At 45.2% G+C, this 2,500-nt stretch overlaps 1 protein-coding gene across 5 annotated transcripts in view; it reads left to right on the forward strand.

Annotated features, from left to right (window-relative positions):
• The window catches only part of ltbp4 (latent transforming growth factor beta binding protein 4), a 56,935-nt gene that overhangs the window by 46,569 nt on the left and 7,866 nt on the right, over positions 1–2,500 (forward strand). For all 5 annotated transcript variants that reach the window (XM_080428006.1, XM_080428009.1, XM_080428008.1 and 2 more), the window contains one exon: positions 1,260–1,511. In XM_080428006.1, the coding sequence (XP_080284132.1) occupies positions 1,260–1,511 (252 nt within the window). The remainder of the gene's footprint in view (positions 1–1,259; positions 1,512–2,500) is intronic.

Below are 2,500 nucleotides of genomic sequence, written 5' to 3' on the forward strand. Positions count from 1 at the left end.
CCACAAAATTATCCCTAACAATTGATGACAGATAATTCTGTTATGTAAAAAATGTGTATGCTTTTTTTTCAAATGTCAATAAAAACAAATCAATCAATCAATCAATTGAACAGAATATCTAAATGTGAATATTAATTGATGAGAAAGTCAATATTGTGCATTGAAGTTTAGATATCTGTAATAGCAATTTCCCTTAAATAGAAAGACAGAAAACTACTTTTACATTTACAATGTGGTCTTTAACCAGAAAGCTGTTTACAATTGTTACACATTACACATAACACATGTGCTTATTGTACTAATTAAACACAGAGGAGTCCATTTGGTTACAGTATTTTGTACTCTAGTCTGGAGCTTTCTAAGCGGACTTCCTGAGGTCACCGTCTGGCCACGCCCACCCATGTCCACATTAATGTCCCCCTACAGTATGTAGGTAGGTAGTATGTATGTCATTTTCCATGCAAAGGCCCCTGGCTGTAGTGCATTGTAGTCCAGGAAGAACTGAGATTCATGTCTATGATGTCACAGATGTGGAAATAATGTTCAAAATAAAAAAACACACTCCAAAATCATCTTTATCAAGTCTATTAGTCTACATAACCAAGGCCTGTAATATGTGCCGATCTTAGGTCAGTTTGTTCCATATACAGTTGAGGTAAGCAACATATCTCAAGGATTACACGCACGCGCACGCACGCACACACACACACACACACACACACACACACACACACACACACACACACACACACACACACACACACACACACACACACACACACACACACACACACACACACACACACACACACACACACACACACGGTGAGATAGATAGACATACTTTCACAGAGGGGATTATGACATAACTCCTAACAGGGATTTGAACCCACAACCATTCAGGCCCGTAATTCAGGCCAGGAGTCATACACCCTTCCAGGCCACCATACCAAAAAGTAGGCTACATGAACACACATGAACGCGCATGCCACCCGCACTCACACACATGCCTTGCGCGCGCACACATGTGACAGCCTGACAGTGCTTCAGACCATAACAATAGTCAATTTTGTCTGATAAGTTACTTGGCCAGGTAGGCCAATCAGACGGCAGGCCACCAGGGATTGTCCCGCCCCTCCCGACGGCCTATCCGGGCGTGCCACAACATGATAATAACAGCCCGCAAGGGACCTCAGAGATAGAGGTTGCTAATACACCGTTCTGATTGGCTTTTAAGAACACCTCCTTTATTTCTTCAGGGCGTCCCGTCTTTGTCCCGTCTTCCTCTTCCCCCTCTTCATCCCTCCAGCTCCCATCAGGCGGTGCATCCCTCCTGCCCCCCCTCCCGCCTGTCCGGCCAGGCGAGCTGAGGGAGTGTTACTACAACCTGGCTGACCAGGGCTCCTGCCACATGCTGGCCACTAACACCTCACAGCAAGAGTGCTGCTGCACTGTAGGAGACGCCTGGGGGCTGGGCTGTCAGTACGACCCCTGTCCTGCACTAGACACAGGTACTGTAGCTAGTTAGTTAGGTAGTTAGGTAGGTAGGTAGTTAATGGTACTCAGGGTTGAGCTGAAGGGGGTGCTACGGGGGGTCGTCGACCCCTTAGTTCCCAGGCTGGGGGCTCGCGCGTGCTCCACACGCACGAGCTCCACATGCACGCGCGAGCACTCACTGTCAGCCGCCCGCGAGCCGTCAATCATTAACACAACAACGCACCGTCAGGGGCGAGCTATATTATACCTCTATGGGGGCGAGCCGTCTTTAACACCTTTAACAATGGCCTCAACCTGGCTGCTTTGCATAACATTAAAGCCATGGAGTGTGAAAGGGTTAATCGCTTAGCAGAGGACAAGAGCTAGTAGCCTGGCTGCCAGACACTCACAAACTTATCCCTGTCTAGTAGCTCTGGTCCATAGCGTTAGAAGGAGTTCTCCTTAACGTTATGGTACTTTCGATTCTTCCCCTCGCACCGCGGTAGCGCAGCCTCTCGTCTGTAGTAAAAATAAAAAATACACTTTTGGTACTCACCAAAACAAAGACGGTTTAATGGAGTTGAAAGCCTATTCTACTAAGTGGGAACACTGTGAGCCCCCACCTCACGTCTAAAATACACTTTTTGGCCAGAAAAGAAAATATTTCACCGGAAGGAAGAATCTGGTCTAATAGGAAAATTCCATTGACCAGATCTGTAGAGGGCACTGTGGAGTAACGAAAAACAGGTTTTAATTCCGGTGAAATATTTTCTTTTCTGGCCAAAAAGTGTATTTTAGACGTGAGGTGGGGGCTCACAGTGTTCCCATTTAGTAAAGTAGGCTTTCAACTCCATAAACCCGTCTTTGTTTTGGTGAGTAGCAAAAGGGTATTTTTTTTTACTTGTTTTAAAAAACACTGTTTTAAAAGCAATGTAAGTCTTTAAAAAAAAGTTATTCAAGTAAAGACAAGTTGATTGATTATTTTAAGTACTTATGTGTGGGTGAATATATGTAAAGGGCTTTT

This window comes from Gymnoscopelus braueri, assembly GCF_963280865.1.
Source record: "Gymnoscopelus braueri genome assembly, chromosome: 5".
NCBI lineage: Eukaryota > Metazoa > Chordata > Actinopteri > Myctophiformes > Myctophidae > Gymnoscopelus > Gymnoscopelus braueri.